Source organism: Chinchilla lanigera, unplaced genomic scaffold (genome assembly GCF_000276665.1).
Source record: "Chinchilla lanigera isolate Chin_1 unplaced genomic scaffold, ChiLan1.0 scaffold00108, whole genome shotgun sequence".
In the NCBI taxonomy this organism is placed as follows: domain Eukaryota; kingdom Metazoa; phylum Chordata; class Mammalia; order Rodentia; family Chinchillidae; genus Chinchilla; species Chinchilla lanigera.
This window is the reverse complement of record NW_004955509.1, coordinates 5,051,818-5,071,818: the sequence shown is the minus strand read 5'-3', so window position 1 is coordinate 5,071,818 and position 20,001 is coordinate 5,051,818. Positions and strand designations below refer to the sequence as shown.

The following is a 20,001-nucleotide window of genomic DNA, read 5'->3' as shown; positions in this document are numbered from 1 at the left end:
GCAGAGGGCTACAGCTCATGCGGGCAGAACACAGCAAAAACAACAAGCACTAAAAGGGAGGAATGGCCACAAGCAGCCTCTTCCTCTCCCTTACATACGCAAACTATCCACCCCAGGGCAGGTGTAGCTCTCACACCCATAATCAATCAAACTCTAAAAGCCTGCCCCATGACCGCATGAAGCTTTAGGGGGACACACAGACACAAACCACAACACTAAATTTTAAAAATAGCACAGCCCCCCAAAATTCAAAGACCTAATCCTAAAATGGGCATCTGAGATGAATACACACATCTCAGATGAAAAAATACAAATGGCAAGTAAGGACATGAAAAAATGTTCAACATCATTGGTCATTCGAGAGATGCAAATTAAAACAACACTGAGATTTCATCTCACCCCATAAAAATGGCTACCATCAGGAAATCAACCAACAACACATGCAGAAGGGGCTGTAAGGAAAAAGGAAGCCTTCTCCATTGTTGGTGGCCATGTAGACTGGTGTAACCACTTTGGAAATCAGTCTGGAGACTCCCCCCAAAATTAGGATTAGAGGTCCCATTTAACCCAGCCATTCCCCTTCTGGGTATTTTCTTGAAGAATTAAAAACATCATCCTACAGTGATATATGTGCATCCATGTACAGAGCAGCATAATTTGTCGTAGCAAAATTTTGTAAACAACCCTAATGCCCATCAACTGAGGAGTGGATAAGGAAAATGTGGTATTTTTATACAGTGGAAAATTATTCAACTATAAAGAAAGATAAACTCAAGGCTGTTATAGGTCAATGGATGAAACTAGAGACCATTTTCACAAGCAAAATAAATCAGACCCACATGTTTAAACATTGTATTGTCTCCCCAGTGTAAGAACATGAAAGAGTAGGCGCACACCTGTAATCCCAGCACTCGGGAGGCTGAGGCAGGAGGATCACTGCACATTCAAGGCCAGCCTGGGCTACAAAGTGAGTTGAAAACCAGCCTGAACTGCATAGTGAGACCCTGTCTCGAAAAGACCAAAAAGAAAAGAAAGAAAAGAAATGTGTAACCAAAAAAAAAAGAACCTGAAAGAGTAAATAAAACTGAAAGGTACAATAAGTATTGTGAAAGGGAAAGAAACTGCTTAAAAGAAAAGAACAACTGGGATGAGGGGAAAAAAAGAAAAGAAAGAAAGGAAGGGATATGTGTGTATACACACATACACACACACACAAAAAAAAACCATAAGATAGCTAAGATAATTATACTACTAATTTCTATTGGTTTATTGAAACAAATAGTTAATATTTAATTGCTCAATCTTACATACCTATATCTGGTAATCTGAGCAACTACTTTGAAGATAAGAATAAGTAATATAACCACCACTGTTGATTTCTTATCATCTTGTTGTGAAATTCTGTATTGTTTTTATAGTTTTGTGTTGTTCTGTTTTTGTCTTTGTTTTTATTGTTTTGTTTTTGTTCTTTTCTCTTTGAAATAAAAATAAAAAACTTTATCTCAGCAGTGGCATCAAAATAAGGTCAGCTTGATAGTATTTATCTTCTCATCCTTAGCCACGTTCCTAGTGGTTTTAGTAATTAAAAGGGTAAAATAACAAAGCGAAAATACTATCTCTGCCTTCTCAAATAAGATTGTACAAACCTACAAAGTATCCCTTCTCTTGTTCTGGGTATCCTGGCCATTCTTATAAACTCAAAAGAGGCTTAAACATCAGGATGCTGTTTTTAAAAGTACATCAATTCCATATCTACCCGCTGATAACTTGAGAAACGTCCAGATAAGCATGATCCCCAAGATAAGGAAAACAAGCATCTACTGGACATGGCATGCAGCTAGATGAAACACAAACACAGTAGAAGTACAATTTCTGAGCAATTAAGTAGTAGCAGAAAATGGAAAACACAAAAATAACGAGCGGCAATCTTTTCTTTCATGTTTGTTAATAAAGAAAACAATTATAAACTGGAGGTGGAGCTCAGTATTGAACACTTTCTAGCATGTGTGAGGCCCTGGGCTCCATCCCTAGTACTGAAAGAGAAAAAAGAAAACCATTTTAAGTACTGACATTAGTTTATGTAGACACCTAATATAATGTATAGGTGAAAAAAGGCACAAATTTAGACTGAAAAGAAGGAAACTACACCTTTCTTAATGAAAGAAACCTTGGAACGCTGAAGGTTAGTATTGACAGAAGACCTTGGAGCAACAAACCCCCAACGCCAGGACCATCTCTTTCGCCTCTGACATCTAATGGTATAATGGGAGGAGGGGTGCTCCTTCACTGCACCTGGATTATCGAAAGCACAGGAACACAAGGACGTGGCAAGCATTCAAAAACGTCAGTAAATGCAAAGGGCATAAAGGTACCTACACGGTCTCCTTGATGAAGCTTTCTTTTCTCGGACTCACAAACCCCAGCCTATTTCACAACAGACTTCAGGTAGGATTAAACCCAGTTTTTCTCTTCCCAGCTACCTCTAATATCACTCATCATGTATCCTGCTAAACTTGTACTTTTCAATGTACAAGTGCAAACCCCAAAGGGCACGCAGAGGCCAATGCTAGAAGAGCTAGCTTCTAACTATTCAGAAAGAAGGATAAGGTCATGTTAAATCTGTCTCAAGTCATAAGCTTTGGCCTTTCTGAAAGAAATACAGGTAAGTTCAAATCGGGACTAAGGGTAACCCACTTATTTATTTCCAGAAATACAAGACTGTGTAATAATAACAGAAACTACATATTACATATATACAAAAAACTGTACTATACATTATATGATTACAGGTTTATTAGAAGAATATATGAAAATAAGTAAGCATGAATTATACTATTTGTCATTACATTTCTCTCAAATCATCGAAAAGTCTAAGACAACATAATCTAGGCTGCCTTTCAGGGTTGTTTCCAAGGTAGAGCTTCTCCTAATCTTCTTACTTACCAACATCACTTTCATCAACTTTTAGAAAGAATACAGATAAACAAACAAATGGAGATGGTCCTTAGTACAAGTTCATCAGTACAAATGATCTGTAGTTAAGATGCCACTTACTTGACTGCAGACGGCTGTTTCTATAGAATTTAATGGTATATGCAAAGAACCTAGGCTCTAAAACATCTATTAATTTGTACTAGGCAGCTCTTCCACTCATTCATTCCATCTGAATTACCACAAATCCTATACCAGTAGAATGCAAATTTATTAAGCTAAATATAATATATTTATCATTTCTAGTTCTAAAGAACTGCAAAGAATTTGGAACCCAACCATCCCTTAAATGACAAAGGAGTCTAAAAAGTTTCTCTGGCTTCAAATTTTATAATGTAAGCAAATTCAAAAGTGGTAAGTAAAAGGTTCAAAAAGGTTACCATTTCTTTTTTAACATAAAGTAGATCTCCCAAAATATATTAAACTTTTACTTCAGCCTTTAAAGAAATCCTCACATTAACTCTATTATCTGAAAAAAAAAATCAAAATTTTAGTAGGCCAGCTGAAGTCAAAAGCAGTCTTAATGGTGGCTATTACAATTCTGGAGACAGAATGAGAACTCTTCCACCCACACAGTTTCCATGGATTTGGTCTGATAAGAAATTTTCTTCTTTTTGCCATATTTCAGGTGACAAAAAGCATACATTTTTACAGCTGAAGTTTCTTTCAAGTTACATTAAGAAGAGGGCAGAAATGAAATAAAATAACCAGCAGCTCTTTATGAGCTTCACATCTTCATCACCTTTGAGAATCTCTTAAATGCTATACACTCTCTTACCCAAAAATGCATACATCCACGTTTGGCTGTTAAGGCACACGCCTGTAATCCCACCACTTGGGAGGCTGAGGCAGAAGGACTGCCATGAGTTCCAGGCCAACCTGGGCTACATAGTAAGTTCAACACCAGCCTGAACTACATAACAAGACCCTGTCTCAAAAAAAAAACCAAAAATGTATACAAACACATAGAGACACAAGATACTACTACAAGATACTTGAAGGATTCATGGACCTCTCCCTTCCCCTACTTGAGTTAAGAAAAATTCGTTGTTTTTTTTTTTTGTCTTTTTGAGGCAGGGTCTCGCTATGCAGTTCAGGCTGGCCTTGAGCTCACTTTGTAGCTCAGGCTGGTCTTGAACTCTCGACAATCCTCCTGCCTCAGCCTCCCAAGAGTGCTGGGATTAGAGGTGTGTGCCACCACGCCTGGCGAAAAATTCTTATAAAATCATCTAAGAACCAATAAACTTTAAAACTTACTCATTTTAAATAACCAAAAGATTATTTTCCTTCCTTCTTACTATCTTTAATGTAATTACTTCTATTTTTACTGACTATGCCTGATAATGTTAGAGACAACAGTTACTCTTCTATTATACATGATTATCTTTTAGACCACAGGTCCATGAACAGCCAGACAATACATTTACAGGTCACTGCGTCTCTGTGGCAACTAAGCTGTTTTAACACAAACACAGTTATAAATGGCTATGTCTGCATCCCAAGAAAGCTTTATTTACAAAAACAGTTTGCCAATCACTGGAACAGACAAACAAGTTCAACCGACCCAAAAAGAAGCAATAGGCATACAGATAAGTCCCTAAGACATACATCCCTTAAAATATTTTTCAGAAGAGTTAAAGACCCCAATAAGAAAAGCTATACTTTGCAACTTTTAGAAGATTGTCAGGGAGAATGTTTGTCACTGGAGAAGAGTTCTTAAGGAAAAAAAAAAAAAACCCACATAGAGTAAAGAAAGAAAAACCAAACATTTGGCATTAATATTAGAAACTTCTGAACAATAAAAGAGCACAAATAAAGACAATCCACAGACTTAAGAAAAGTATTTACAACATAACTGGCTAAGCAAGGATTATTACCCTTGAATATCTAAAAAGAAATTCTAAAAGATATACAATCCAACAAAATGGGACATATATGTTCATACAGGCAACTCAGAGAAAAAAATGTAAGAGATAACAAACATGAAAGATGCTCATCTTAACTCATAATTAAGAAAATGCAAATTGAAATCACAAGATATTTCATACTCATGAGACTGGGAAAAAATTAAAAATCTACTACTAAATGTTGACAAGAATGTAGAATACTAAAGATTATGTAGGTACAATTACAAGCATATGGTTAGTGTAAAGCACCTCAACAGAAAAATAAACAAAAAATTCAAAGAGGAAAACATCAAATTCATTTCCAATTCTCTTTTCTTTTTTTGTCTTTTTGAGACAGGGTCTCGCTATGCAGTTCAGGCTGGCCTTGAGCTCACTTTGTAGCCCAGGCTGATCTCCAAATCACAACAATCGTCCTACCTCAGCCTCCAGAGTGCGGGGATTATAGCTTTTGATTAGCTTCTGATACTATGAGGAAGTTAAATATTGTCTCCAGCTAGAGAAATAAATTTAGCTATTTAATAGAAAATAAATTAAATGTTGTTATCAATAAAAATCTCATATTGCTTATGGATATGAAAATTCTACCTCTAGAAATACAACAGAAACTTTTGCACAAGCGTCATTGTCTATTAGTAGCAGCAAAAATTCTAAAATTGAAAATCTGCAAACTCAAAAATGTGGGCAATAAGAGGATAAAGAAAATACACTTTTCTGTATTTAATCATTGAAGCATCCATTTAACATGAACAAATCAAACCTACACAAGTACCAAGATGGACATACTTAAATTGTGATGTACAAAGGTTTTCCATCAACCTTCTTTGGGAGGTGGGGGCATGCCACATAAATACCTAAAGCTTTTAATGCACCATATTTATATTTATATACATTTGCTGTAAACGAAAAAACCATGGGCAAGGATAAAACCAACTGTGAAGATGTAGTTACCCCTAAGGAAAAAGAAATCAAAGATGGTAGAGAGTAAATGGTCTTTAGTTGTCTCTAGAATGTTTTACTGCTTTTAACTTTTATTTTTAAAGCTATGCAATTTTTAAGAAAAAAATATTGGAAAAAAAAATTCCCACTATTTCTAGGTAAAGATAAAGGATTCCATTAACACCTAGAAGATTATCTTTCACCACTGACACCAACAAAGGGTAGCGTCTTCTGTTCTGGTGCCATTCCCAAGACAATCCCAGAAAGCCTAACCAAGACTGTAATGTTTGCATGCAATGATTTGGATGTGTTTTCTAAATGCAGATTTTTAGCTCTGAACACAACTGAAAGCTAGGCAGTCTACAATCAGTTGGCAGATAGGCTGGGAAGAACTCATTTCCGTTTACTGGGTAGGACCATGAACATACACGGACTCTACACCCAAACATTACAGTATATATCTACTTGAAAATGCAATCAGAAATCTGTATCAAAATTCGTTTTCTCAAGAGCACAGAAATTAAATAGCGTACAGAAATAAAACAATGCCGATGTCAATAAGTACTAATTATTCCATAAAGACAAATATTACCATTCTGTGAAGGATGATGCAATGAATGTGCTTACATAATTATATAGTAAGTTTTAAATTCCTCAATAAAAAGTAAGTAAATGCAAAGAGGCAAAATTATATATCAAAATCATTTCCAATTCTCTTTAGAGCAGCCTTTGCTACTACAACTGAGAGAGTCACATATTACGCCTCCATAGAAGCAATATGATTTAGCTACTTGGTAGAAGAGTTAGCTGGCTATAGTAAATTAATGATTATTCTCATCAAAACTTCTGACTCAAAAATCATCATTACTTAAACACTAAACAGATTATTATAATCCTTTGGGCCAGTCTTAACCTTTCTTTAATAGTTCTAAATTAACAGAAGTCTCAAATATAGACAGATTTAAGTTACTAAATGGCCTTCACTATTGTTCACAGAATAAAAATCTTTAATTGATTAATGATCTTAGGGTGTCTATCGCCATCTAGTGAACAGTCACTTCAATTACTACACCAGACACTTAACAACCAAGAGTTTTTTCTAGTAGCTAAACATATGCCCACTCAGTGCTGTAGGCTTACTCAATTTCTTTTTATGCCTCTCTACACATAACAGTAAGAACAAACACAAATGCAGATGGTATTAGTATAGATTCACTTTTGAGTGTCTATAAAAGAAGTTTCCATATTACTTCTCGGAAAACATTGATTTCATTATTTTAAATAACTTGCATGCTGTGAGGTCCCTCATATAATTCCTTAACCATTAACTAATTCCTCTACCACTGAGCAATTTAAAATCATAGAAGAGTTTAAGTATGAAAGATCACACCTGTGAAAAGACAATATTGATGCCCATTTGCCACAACTATTAACATTTTTATTATAAACCTGTTTTTAGAAGTACAATTAGTAATTACTCTGAGTACTCTAGCAGCCATAATACATTTGATTACAGAAATTATTAGGTCACCACAGCCAAACCTGTGTGATTCCAACAAAACTAAGCACACACAAAATAGGCTTAAAAATAAAAAGGGGGGACTCCAAGGCCACCCTAGACTTGCATTAACACACATTCAAATACAAAATTGTATAATGTTTTGCAAGGGCATGCCAACAGGTTTTCTTCTCATTAATTTCTAATTGAACCTTAATCTAATGTATCCTACAAGGACTTCATAAGCAAAGAACTTACATGATTTCAGGTTATTATATTAATTTCTCTATTTCATTATCAAAAACACTAGTTCAATGATAAGAAAGTATTCCAAAATCTCCCCAAACTGACTATCATTTTACATTTCACACCTTCCTACCTCTTTAATAATTAAAAAATGCTGAAAATCACGAAGACTTAATAGTAATATATGGAAAATGTTTGCAAATCCAAAGAGATACTAGCAAACTATTTCTACCTACCAGTTCCAATAATTACCACAAATACTTAAAATCATTTTTATTTTAGCAAATAATTTCTAGAGGATTTTAGATCTACTTCCACAATAAGAGTTCCAGAGGGCAATGGTATACTTACTATTTCTTATTAACTTCATATTAAAGGCCTTCTTTTCCCAGTTATATTATCATTATTTGTAAGGGGGGAGAAAGAGTAGAAGCCAAGAACTTAAATCACATGATTATTCCTAGATCTGTCTGAAATTCATTGTTTTTTAGTGAGGCAAACATGGGGTTTTTTTATAGTTTATTTATTAAAGATTTGTTTTTATTATATTTTGTATACCAGAAAAATAAAAACTGAGTTTAAACTCCCTATTAAAAATCCAACTAAATGAATATACTGCCCTTAAAATACAATGGATTAGGGGAGTGGGGGAGATCAGTGGACAAATTTGGGGCTTATCATTATCAACAGTGCCCTTTTAAGCTTGTGGATTTCTGAGCCAATGCAGAAAATGTAACAACAGGGATTTCCCAACAGCAAGAGGCACTCTCCAAGGGAGTAAATTGTCAACTATTGCCTCTCGTGAGAAACTTAAGAGTAACCTTGATCCAATCTCAATAGTCAACCCATGTATTATCACCCAGTTGGGGCATAGTGAGTGCATTTTCTAATACAAAAATAAGATGGTATTCTATCAGAAGCCACTGGATACATATACAGAAATAAAATTTAAATAATTTTGAAATAAATTTAAGCCTAAGAAACTGAAAACACCCTTCTCTCGATTCAACTAACCCCTAAAACATCTACATCTTTCTTGTGTAATAAAGGTCCATATCTTATACAGAGAATCAAAAAAGACGATCTTCTAGGAATAAGAGGCAGAATATAAAGCAGAACCATAGTCGTGAAAGACATCCTGAGATAGAATAGACAACCCTAATGCAGTAAAAGATTTACAATGGCGAAGACATGGATTCAAATTCAAAGTAGCTGTTATCTTTTACCTCTTTGAATCTTAGTTTCTTCATCTGCAAAAAGGAAACTTTATTACCTATGTTAAAGAACTCTGGTGTGGTTTTAATAAAATAAAGCACACAATAACATCATACATCCCTGGTGTTCAGTAAATGCCTTGCCCTTCCTCACTGTGCCCTAAGCCAAGTTTCTGCCTTAGAGCTGCCACAGAAGAGCGACTTGAAAGATTCTGATGTCTGTTCCCATATAACAGTTGGATATGTATTGTCTAATACAGTAGCCACTGGTCACATGCAGGTATTTAAATTTAAATTATAATGAACTGTAATCTAAAAATCCAGATCCACTTGTGACTAGAGGCTACTATATTGGACAGTACAGATAGAAAACATTTTATTACGTTAAAGTTCTGGTCTAGACTCTAAAGTAGGGGTCAGCAAATTTTTCTTTCCCTGAAGGGTCCAAACAGTATATATTTTAGGCTTTGTAGGCCATACAAAACTCTATCTTGTCTACTCAGTTCTGCTACTATCACAAAAGACAGCCATAGATAACATATAAATGACATGGGCTCTGTTTTAATAAAACCTTATTTACAAAAATAGAGAGCAGGCTGGATCTGGCCCACAGGCCACAGTTTGCTAATCTGCTCTAGAGTATTTTGAGTCCACACCCCTGAAACAAGCGTTCTGCCCATAACTACTACCTGGGATCACCTACAAGACAGCAGTCATAAATTCACGGGTGGGAAAAAATAACAAGGGAATTAAGTAAAATGAATATTTAATGTAACTTTTGTTTTACAAAAAAAGCCTCATGGACATTAAAGCAGATAAATCTTACAGTGTTCATAACTTGACAGTACTTAAATGTGCTTGGTACTGGCACACAATTCTAAAGGCAGTAATGCTCAATTCTTAACTTCAGCCTTGACATATTCCTGGAATTCTGGATTTATACACCCTATTACTCGTCTCAAAGGCAGCACATATAAGACAAAACTTTTAATCCCTCTCTGAGTTTTCTCCATCTTAAGTAAAAGGCTCCACTAGCTATCCTCCTTATCTCACACTCCAAGTTAAACTATCGGTAAACAAAACTAGTTTCCGCATGTCCCCTCCTCAAAGAAGCCTAACCTGACCCATCTAAACTAGCCATCTAAACAATCTCTAAGCCACACCGCTTTAATTATCTACAGAATATTTTCTTCTGTCGTACTTAGTCATTTTTTATATTTGTTTATTTATTTACAGTCTATTTTCCCAAACAATCTTCTCCCGAACCCACGTCCCTGGCCCACACCTTCCCTTCCCTACCACTTTGGGTAGAATACAAAGCCCTGTGACAATAGGGAGCTACCTGTATATCTTGCCCAACAATCTATCCTCAGTGCCTAGAGCAAAACCTGGCCATACATGGATGTTCAATAAATACACACACACACACACACACACACACACACACACACACACACACAGTATTGATGAATGAATTCATATTTAAATGCCTACTTTTCTCACAATAGTTCTAAAAAAGGGCTATTTGAAACTGAATAACTAGGTAACAAACATGGTTCTCCCACACTGGAACAATAGTTAAAAATACTCTTATATTTAGATATGAATATTATTACACCATTTACCTCTCTTCCTTTGTATGTCACCAAGGCAGCTAGTGGTTTGGCGTAAAATCTGCTGTAGGAAAATCCCAGGCATCCATACATACTGTTCGCTGTGAGCTTCAAAGCCTTCTGTCGAATGTCATACTGTAGGCCGTGCAAGGACAAAAGACAAACAACACTTGCAGATGTTTAAGCATTACATTTGGTATCTTTCTACATCACCAATGAGGAGATCCCCCTCAATATCTCTGGGGGAAAAAAAGAATTCTTAATAAAAATAGCCAACCTGTCCTCCCAGATCCACAATGCTCCAATCTCCTAGAAGTAACTAAATACAGATTCCAAAGCTCCTAGAATTCAGAAAGACCTTACTTAGACACAGCCTTTGCAGACAGAGTTGACGTCTATTCTGAGACATTCTAGTGTTGAATGGTTACCTGTCCACAAATAAAATAAGCACATGCACTTGCTCAGTGTCCTTTATACCACCCCTAAACAATCGAACTGCAAAAGCTAAAACTGTCATTCAGATATCTTGTAGTGAAAAGATATACCTGAAGAACAAGGTCTGGATTTAAATCTTGTTGCTTCATTAGTTGTTTCACTTGTTTTCTCCTCTCTACCAGCTTCCGGATCTCTCTGGGCAAAATGCCCATTTCTAAGCCTGGATCTGGCAACTCAGGGATCTGTTCTTGTTCTCCATTCTGGTAAACACATAAGAGAAATTTCAGACAAGTTAAACCTTGGTAAAATAAACTCCTAAAATAATGTTTGGTAGGAACGTCAGCCCATGATCATGTCTTCAGTGTCTCTGCCGCACAAGTAGAGATTAATAATGCCTGGGCAATGTAAGAAAGAACGGAGTGGGCTGCAAGCCACTGCCCTTCTCTCCACACAGTTCCATCAGCCTGTCCTTCCCACGGTCTCACACTCCTGCAGTTACTCGCTAATTAAGGGTCAGACTTTTACCTATGCTACCACCCTCTCTTCAACAAGATGGAGGAGCAACATGTTTGGGGAAATTGTTTTTAAAATAAAAATGCTCAGACTTCTAGGATAAAAAAAAAATAACCAGCTGCTAAACGATTTTAAATCTTTGTACAACCAAACAAAATGCTATAGAATTTTAAAACTATCATAACAATTGTAGTAAATGTTTTAGACTAGAAATAAAAAGCTAAATGCTAAATCAGCAAATTTCTTTTAAGAATTTGGAGCACATTTAAATAGGCCATGACATTTTCTAAAAATTAATAAAATATATTCCTTAGCATTTCTGTAGTACCTTTTACCTATAAATTGCTTGGCAATTGGCAGAAGAATAGCAACATTTTAGAAAGCAACCAGCAGTCTTCTTATATTAAAATTTACAGGAGGAAAAAGCAGGAAAAGCATTAGACTGTTTTTCTCAAGCTTCCATTAATTCTATTAACAGGCTGCAAAGAAAAGCCAGGAACATTTGCCCTTTCAAACGTTCAAAATTAAAAATAAACCTACTGGCTTAAAATATGTCAAGTCAATGCTACTTGATAACCCAGTCTTTACTAAGTGTCTCATTTTATAAAGATCATTATCTTCAAGAATAAACATGCTTTCATGATGATCGCAAAGCTACTAAAGAGATACTGGTATAAATTCCATTTATTTACAGCAACAATGGGAGGCAGATTAAAAAGTAAACTGAAAGGATCTAGAGTCAGGAAATTTATCATCCACTCCCAGCTCTACCACTACTACCTATGTAACACTAACTATTCTGAAGATCAAGTGAGGTACTACACATAAAAATGACAATAGAATCTATAAATTGCTACTTGTATTTGTTAGATGTCCTGTAAGGTCCTTCCACACTGAAATGATTCTATTATATATTCAGAATCCAAACTGGAAAGCTCAAATAAACAAAACCACTGTTTCGGCAGTTGGGGAAGCAGGCTGGGTAATAATTATCCCAGTGCTGATATGGTAGCAGGACAGAGCCCTAAAAACATTAATGGAAGGCAACTATTTTGGGGGGTTGTATGCCCAGTACCTTCTCTGAAAAATTATCCTCTAGTCTCCCAGAAAGGCTTAATCTTAACAGCCCAATTTGTGCTCTGTGAACCCCTCCTGTAGTCACAGGTGATGGGACCAGGCATGCTCACTGACCTAGGCAAGCCTAGCAAATTCTCCCTTCAGGAATGTGCAATTGGAACTCAAAATCTGCTCCTAGGCAGGTGGCTGGAAGTAACTGATATGTAAATTACAGAGCCAGAGGGCATAGAGACATCTTCAGCTAGGAAGGGAGGACGTTTGGGGGAGTAAGGAAGGAAAGAGGGAAAAAAGGAAGGAAGGGAAGGAAGGGAGGAGGGAGGAACAAATGTGAATAATATTCCTGTCCCACATACAGACAGGAATGTTATTCAGCAACACAAAGAAGTGAGAAACTTATACATGCCACAACACAAATGGACCCTGAAAACAGTATGGTAGTGAAAATATACCAGGCACAAAAGGCTATATATTGTATGACTCCATTTATACAAAATGTCCAGAATATGCAAATCTATACAGGCAGAAAGAGTAGTGGTTGCCTAGGGCAGGGAGAGATGAAGGGATTGAGGGAGATGACAGCTAAAAGGTTTCTTTGGAGAATAATGAAAATGCCCTAAAGCTAAATGTGGTGATGGTTGCAAACTCTCTGAATATACAAAAGCCATTACTGTACTCTTTAAATAGGTGGTTGGTATGGTCTGTGAATTATACCTCAATAACACTGTTTTTAAAAAGACACAGAACAAGTCTGAGTCTCCTTCTGCGCAGCCCTTCTTTTTGACAAGTACAAAAAGGCATAATTAATGTACCCTTTAAGAGAAAAAACTACAATACTAACCACTTTCGCTCTCTTCCTGCTTCAAGCGATACTTTTTTGTTGCAGTTGTTTGTTTTGTTTTGCTTGTTTTGTTTGCAGTACTGGGGATTGAATGCAGGGCCTTCATACTGAGCTACATCCCCAGCCTGTTTCTGTGTTGTTTTATTTTGCTTTGTTTTTGTTTTTGTTGCTATTTTTTGTTTTGGAAGCAAGGTGTCCGGAAGTTCACTAAGTTTCCCAGGCTGGGATCAAACTTGCCATCCTCCTGCCTCAGCATCCCAGACTCCAGGGATTACAGGTGCATGCTATCACCCCCAGCAAGCAATATTTTAAACACAGATTTCAAGAGCCCCCAGCTAAATACAAACCTCGGCAACTTTCTGTGACTCTGAAGCAACTCTCTGTACTGTTGTAAAACAAATATTAAATTCCTGAATGATGGAAGGATATAAACTATTGAAGTCCAGGAGCAAAATGAATTTGTCATAAAAACCTGAAATGAAAAAGGCACACACAAACACTGAAAACATCACGTTAGAAGTACACTATAAGGTATGGTAGAAACTAAATACTATCCCACACTGGGAAGCAGACAAAACAAATTAAAAAGTCAAGCACTACACCACAAAATGACTAGGATTGGAGTGAAAACTCAGGTCACAAAAAAAGTCTGAAAAGATTTTGTTTCTCCTTGGAACCAGCTATAACCAGTCCCTTACCTAGCAGTCCCAAAGCACACCATTACTACAGACAAATGCCATCGCATGTCAATTATTTTAGAGAGGCATCATATCCACTTTAAAAATTTGTTCTTAAATTCTTCATCAAGCAAACATTCCTTCCCACCTACTGTACCCCAAAGAAAACATCAGTGAGTGGTTATACTCATTCTTTTACAATCAGAACCTTTAAAAAATAGTATAGCCAACCCATTTACCTGTACTGACACTGTGCTAAAAATCAGACAACAGACGTATATATAAATGTCAGCAGTGGAACGATATACTCTTTTAACTTACAAAGGGTGAACAGAAAACCATTATATTTCCCTAGGATAATTATAAAGTATTATCTTCACCTTGAGAAGAAACTGAATAAACAGAAATGTCCACTACTGAGGCAGTATAGCTCAGTGGCACAAGCACCTGCCTGACATGCCCAAGGTCCTGAGTTTGATTCCTGGTACAAAAAAAAAAAGTGCAAATATACTGACAGCTTACTGTGTCAGACACTATGCCAAACAATTCCGTTCATTCCTTAAATCCCTCTATGGCAGATAACATTCGTATCTGTTTGGCGCAAGAGGAAACCGAGGCCTACAGGTTAAACAGACAGCCCAAGATTCCAAAGTCAGCATCCAAGTATAGCTCTAACACCAAAGGACTACTGTTCTGTCAGTCCAATAAAATTGCTCTCATCAAAAAAGTGTCCTATTTAAAGTGTTAACTGATAAAATTCACATTAATTTCTGCATATAAAAATAATTACCAGTGCTACTGAACTGTACCCTTGAAAATGATTAACTTTAAAACAAATTCCTTTCTAGCTGTGTGTGCCACAAAACATCTTTATTATTCTTGACAACAGGGTAAAATGATTCTCCTATTAAAGTTCAATTTGGTAGTTTCTAGAACAGTGGACAGAGGGAGAGGCGCCCCGCCACATATACAGAAAAAAGGGAAAACACAGGCGTTCCCACCACCGGACAAACAGCCATCTCTGTACGGGACCAAGGCTTGGCAAACTACGTGGAAACCAAACCCAACCTACTGACTGTTTCACTACTGCTCATAAAATAAGCATTTCTACATTTTTAAGTGGCTAGAAAAAATTAAACAGTATTTCAAAATACATAAAAATTATATGAAATTTGAATTTTAATGTCAATAAATAAAACTATATTGGAACATAGCAAAAGAATTCACATTTATTCTATGTTAGGTGACTGGCAAATAAAATTTTCACACGCACAGAAGAAATTCATAATGAGACCTATTTGCTAACCTCCAAGACACAATTCAGGTCTTATAGTTTCTCAGACCTAGCTATGTGAAGAAATTCCTCAGCTCCAGGGGCAAAACAACCTCGGGCCATTCTTACCAACTTTGGGATCCAAAACCAAGCCTCCAGCATAAGCTGCTTTCTTGCGTCCTTTCTTGTATTTATTGGTGTCTCCGTCGATTTCTTCCTCCTCATCTCCCTAATATCAAATGGAAAAATAACTTCACTAGCCAGAAACTAATTAACTAATAACATTATTTCCTCTTTTCCAATTATAGTACTAAGTTCTATATATAAGTTCACGGTATTTATTTTTCGTCAATGGTGCTACCTGCGGGGAAAAAGTTATAATATGTTCAGGAATCTAAATGAATGATAAGCATGGTAGCTGTCTAAACAAATCCTCTATGAGTTAACAAACATACAAATTCTATTTTTATTTGTTAGTTTGTTTTTGGTACCAGGCATCAAACTCAGGACCTTGTGCTTGCCAAGCAGGTGCTTATGCCACTGAGCTACATCCCCGGCCCAAATTCAATTTGTAAATGTTCCTGAATTCATAAAAATTCTGTACTTTTAAATCAATGAATATTAAAAATACATTTTTATATTATCAAAAGTTTAAGATTGTAAAAGGGCTCTATTTATGATGTAGAAATATAAAATAGTTCATTAGGTATTATCATTATTCTCTTTTTTTCTTTCATTTTTTTTGAGACAGGGTCTCACTATGCGGCCCAGTTGACCTCAAACTCACAATTCTTCTGCCTCATCCTCCCAAGTGGTAAGATAACAGGTGTCACCATGCCTGACACATTACTGTTTTTGAGATGGAGTTTCTCTATGCTTCCCATAGTGACCTCAAACTCTTGAACTCAGCTGACCCTCCTGCTTCAGCCTCTCAAGAAACTAGGACTATGAACACATCACCACACCTCGCTTATTTTTATTATTAGCATGAATATCTTAAAGTAAATATATTCATATACTGAAAATCCATTCCCAAATAATTAATGGACAACAATCAATACTTCTGCACAAGTTAAACAGCTCTAAATTAATTGCCGTGCCAATTTTCATAATGTAATAAAACAAGCAAATACAATAACCTGAATCATCTTTTAACATTCAATTCCCATCCTAAATCAATTACTCTCAATGCGGATAAACCAAAGCAATGCCAAGTTTTAGTTCCAATGTCATAGAGGCCACTCCAGGAACCTGATTGTAGTGATCATAATCATACAGGTTGAATATCCCCAATCTGAAAAATCTGAAACGCTGAAACATTTTCAGTATCAACAGGATGCTATAAGTAGAAAATTCCACACCTGACCTCATGTGACAGATTGCAATAAAACTAAAAATATTGTGTCAAATTACCTTCAGGCTATTTGTATAAGGGGTATATGAAAATAAACGAATTTCATGATTAAACTTGGATCTCATCCCCTGGACACCTCATTACCTATATGCAAATATTCCAAAACCTGAATAAAATCTGAAACACTTTCAATCCTAAACATTTCAGATGAGGGACACTTAATGTTTACAGAAAAGTGCAACATAAAAATCAAGACTCGTAGGTTTAGAGAAATAAAAGGCTTAACTGATATTTAGCTTTGGGTAGGACTTAAGCAGCAAAACACTTTCCATATACAGTCCTTATCAGAGAGATCTAAATGCTGCCTTCAAAGAATTTCATATTTCACAAATAATTTTGTCTTCATAGAGAAAAGCAGAGAAGTAGACGACCACACAAACACAACAGAACACACTTGACACGGTTTCTAGTACACAGAGGATTAATTATTTTGGAAGCAGATGTTATCACAGCAAAAAAGAAGCTATCTAGGTAATAAAAAGGAGGGACAAGAAAAGGCAAAATACTATGTAATTTTGGACCCACCAGTTTTTGCTGAGGCTTTCTGAAAATCTGCTTGTCAGGCACAATATAGTTGTTTTCATAAAATGCATGCAGCAACAAGAACTCGTTACGTTCAGATCGTCCACCCATCAGTGTCCTAGACTATTAAATAGAATTTCTCTTTAAAATCTGAGCTCAAAACTACAATAAACAAAAGCAATTCTGAATTGGTTCATTTAATCATGATGCCTCCTTCAAAACTACTAAGAACAAAGGCTGCTTTTAAAAAATATTAAATTATTTCTAACATTTCCTTTAAGCTCTATAGTTAAAGGAGACAAAGACAGCTTAAAATATTGACAACTTGGCTATTTCCTTACTCCAAAATGGACCATTCCACCAAACAGAAACATCCAGATGTTAGAGAGATGATCCTTATTTTTGCCCAAATTTCAACACACTGCACCTGGCATTCCTCCCCCTCTCCCAACCAGTTCTTCCTTTTACAAAAGAAACCCAGCTTTCAGATTCCAAGTTACTCATTTTATAAGCATGCATTTAGACTCATTATCATATAACAACTACCCCAAGCAAACACTGAATCCAACAGGAAATGCTTTTTCCCCCTTTCTAAGTTAAATTTACCATAATGTTTCCAGCGATGTTAGTGATCTGCAATGCTAATGGAAGAACATTTAGCTCACACATGATCTGCAAAATGAACTTGGCATCTTTCCAGGTGTGTTCCAACAGGTACAACAGATGAGAAGATTCACTGTACAGAAAAGTAAGAAACAGAATCAAGAAATTAAAAGAAACAATGACTATAATCAGAACTTCACATGATATCACAAGAAATTTTTGGTATAACTAACTTCAGAGCAACAGAATCTTGGCTTTAAAAATGATTTAAAATAAGATCAGTATATAATTAGGAATTCATTCACAGCATTGATCCTAGTGCCCTTCTCTGAAACACATACACACATACACAAATTCCATAGTCATATGTTAACTACAAACCTGAAAACTTCCTAAACACTTTCATTCATTTGATCAAATAAGTATATACTGTATATTTACTATGTGTCAGGCATTGGCTGTGACCAAAACAGACAGAAATTCCTCTCCTTAGGCCAGGTGTGGTGGTGCATGCCTGTAATCCCAGCAGTCAGGAGGCTGAGGCAGGAGGATCATTGTGAGTTCTAGACCAGCCTTGGCTACAAAGTGAGCCTAAGGCCAGCCTGAACTGCATAGAGAAACCCTGTCTCAAAAAGCCAAAAAAAAAAGAAACCCAGAAAGCAATTCCTGTCCTCATGGAGAGAATAGAGCATAAAAAAGAAAAATTAAATATGATATGTTATATGATGCTAAGTGTTAAGAAGCAAAGAGAATATAAAGTATCAGGAGCAGACACTAAAAGAGAACTGAGGAAAACTTCACTGAAAATAAAGACCTGGAAGAAGTGAAGGAGCAAGCCTTCTGGGTGCTGATGAGAGAAGAGCATTCAGTGAGAACAGAACAGCACACTGAAGCGCCCTGAGCTGGGCATAAATCCAGCAATTTCATGACATGGAAGGTATCAATAAGGCTGCACCAGAGAGCATGAGGGAGAGAAAAGCAGGAGATAAGGTCAGAGTTAACAGAACAGAGACACTGGGAGATTTTGAGCAGACTTAATTTCAGCAGGATAATTCTGACCCTGGGTTGAAAACAGACCACAAGAAGTTGAGCACAAAAGCAGGGAGATTGGTTTACGTGACCTAGTGCTACGGTCTGACTGTGGTTTGACCCCTTTGAAATTCAGGTTGAAGTTTAATCCTCATTGTGAGGTATCATGAGGGTGAAAACTCAAATACCCCATCAGTGAATACCAGTGGCTTTATAAGAAAGGAAAGACCAGAGGATACTCACATGCACCCTCTGTCACCAGGCAATGCTCTGCACCACCTCAGTTTTCCTGGGAAGAAGGTCATCACCAAATGCAGCTCTTTGACCTTGGATCGCCAGAACAGTAAGCCAAACTAAACCTCCTTCCTTTACAACTTATCCAGTCTGGGGTACTGTGCTTGTAAGCAACAGAAAATGGACTAAGACATCTAGTAATCCAGGGGAAAGAAGATGGTGGTTTGGACCAGAATGGGTCCAATGCAGGTAAAAAGAAGTGGTCAGAGCTAGATATATTTAGAAGATACAGCCGAGAGAATTCCCTGACGGATCTACTGTGGGATGTCAGACAAAGGAATCAAGGTTGCCTCAGAGATTTTGAGCAGAGGATGTATGACTTTAGAGGTTTCTAGTCATAATGGAAAAATAAAGAGTTGCCATTAGTTTAACAAGGAAAGACTATAGAAAGAACCTAAAGGGAGAAAATCAGGAACTCAGTTTTAACAACCTGAGTTTCATATTAGACACCACATAAAATAGGCAGGTTAATAACCTGAGTCTGGTATTCTGGGGTAGGGGGAGTCCTAAGCTGAAGATAGATGAGAAGCATTAGTCCACGCACAGTATTTAAATATCCAAGACCGGATGTGATTACTTAGAGTGGAAGCATAATCAAAAAAGAGCACCAGTATAAGGACTCAGGAGGAACAAGCAAGAAAGCATGAGAAATGGCCAGAAAGGCAGCAGAAACATTACTTAAGAAATAAGCAAGACTAGGGAAGTTGCTCAGAGGTATAGTATTTGCCTAGCATGCACAGGCCTTGGGTTCAATCCCCAGCACAAAAAAGAGGAGAGGAGAGGAGAGAAGGGAGGGAAGGGGAGGGGGAAGGGGGAGGAAAGGGGACAGGACAAGGGAGAGGACAGAGGACAGGGGACAGGAGAAGGGAGGGAAAAGGGGAGGGGGAGGAAAGGGGAAGGGAAGAGGTAGGGGAGAAGGGG

The 20,001-nt window shown here is 36.7% G+C and overlaps 1 protein-coding gene across 2 annotated transcripts in view; it reads right to left on the bottom strand.

Annotated features, from left to right (window-relative positions):
* The window catches only part of Pola1 (polymerase (DNA directed), alpha 1, catalytic subunit), a 312,299-nt gene that overhangs the window by 247,865 nt on the left and 44,433 nt on the right, over positions 1-20,001 (bottom strand). For both annotated transcript variants that reach the window (XM_005407854.2, XM_013506296.1), the window contains 6 exons: positions 17,761-17,890; positions 17,158-17,277; positions 15,348-15,447; positions 13,616-13,740; positions 10,951-11,100; positions 10,418-10,540 (listed from right to left, as the gene is read on the bottom strand). In XM_005407854.2, coding sequence (XP_005407911.1) covers positions 10,418-10,540; positions 10,951-11,100; positions 13,616-13,740; positions 15,348-15,447; positions 17,158-17,277; positions 17,761-17,890 — 748 coding nt within the window. The remainder of the gene's footprint in view (positions 1-10,417; positions 10,541-10,950; positions 11,101-13,615; positions 13,741-15,347; positions 15,448-17,157; positions 17,278-17,760; positions 17,891-20,001) is intronic.